Source organism: Penaeus monodon, chromosome 33, assembly GCF_015228065.2.
Source record: "Penaeus monodon isolate SGIC_2016 chromosome 33, NSTDA_Pmon_1, whole genome shotgun sequence".
Lineage (NCBI taxonomy): Eukaryota > Metazoa > Arthropoda > Malacostraca > Decapoda > Penaeidae > Penaeus > Penaeus monodon.
The window spans coordinates 25,765,510-25,766,531 of NC_051418.1; the positions used below are offsets into that span (position 1 = coordinate 25,765,510).

The 1,022-nt window shown below is 69.9% G+C and overlaps 1 protein-coding gene across 1 annotated transcript in view; it reads right to left on the minus strand.

Annotated features, from left to right (window-relative positions):
- Positions 1–1,022, minus strand: part of LOC119594318 — a gene marked incomplete at its 3' end in the record, with an annotated part of 85,027 nt that overhangs the window by 896 nt on the left and 83,109 nt on the right. Inside the window, 1 exon segment of the mRNA XM_037943377.1 lies at positions 1–1,022. Within this exon segment, the coding sequence (XP_037799305.1) occupies positions 1–1,006 (1,006 nt within the window).

The following is a 1,022-nucleotide window of genomic DNA, read 5'->3' on the forward strand; positions in this document are numbered from 1 at the left end:
CGGGCCAGTTTGAGAACCGCGGGTCCCGCATGCCGCCGCCCTTCGTCCCGACCGACACGTCGTACACGTGGATCCTGTCGGCGACCTCCTGCAGGAGCGAGGTGGCGCGCTCGCACAGCCGCATGAACTCCTTCGTCTTCTCCACCTGGTCTGCGTTGCGGGCGTGCGCCAGCTTGAGGGGCGCCTGCGGGGGCAGCAGGATGAGCGGGGCGTCCTTCCCGAGAGGCAGAGCCGCCAGCGGCTCCTCTGAGAAGGCGGCGAACAGCCTCAGCTCCGGCAGGAACTGCGACGCCGCTTTGGCCCCGACGGGCGGCCGGCCGTGCACCATGCGCACCATGAGCGGCAGGCGCTTGTTGAGGAGGTTGCGGATGCTGTGCACGCCGCTGATGTTGTCCTCCTTGGCGATGGCGGAGAACTTGCCGCGCGCGTCGTACGGCAGGTACACGTTCTGGCCGGCCTGGTCGAAGCAGCGCAGGAAGCGGTGCTGGCTCTTGCCGTTCTTGGAGCCGATCACCTCGCCCACCAGCACCAGCGTCTCGCCGCTCTGCACGGCGCGCGACTTCTCCGTGATGGTGTCCACGTCGTCGGAGCGCGACACGTACGCCTTGATGCTCTCGCGCACGAGCGCCGAGTCGGGGAAGCGCTTGGCCAGCTCCGCCACGCTCTCCATGCAGCGCACGGCGCGCCCGTCCTCGCTTAGGATCTCGAAGAAGCCGTCGTAGGACTCGGGGATCGTGAGCTTGGGCCCGACGGGAACCACGCGCCGCCCCTCCTTGAACTTGACGCACTGCGCGGCGACACGCAGCCCGCGCCCCGCAGACAGCAGCAGCAGCGTGGACGCCAGGCCGGGGTTGGCCAGGGAGGGCACGCCGACGCCCAGGTACTGCCCCTTGATGACCTTGGCCAGCTGCGGCAAGGGGCCGCGGGCGGCCACCTCCCGCACGTACGAGCCTTCATCCCCCCACTGCACCGCCCCCACCACGGCGGCCACGTCGCTCGAGCTCATCTTCCTCCGCGGCAGT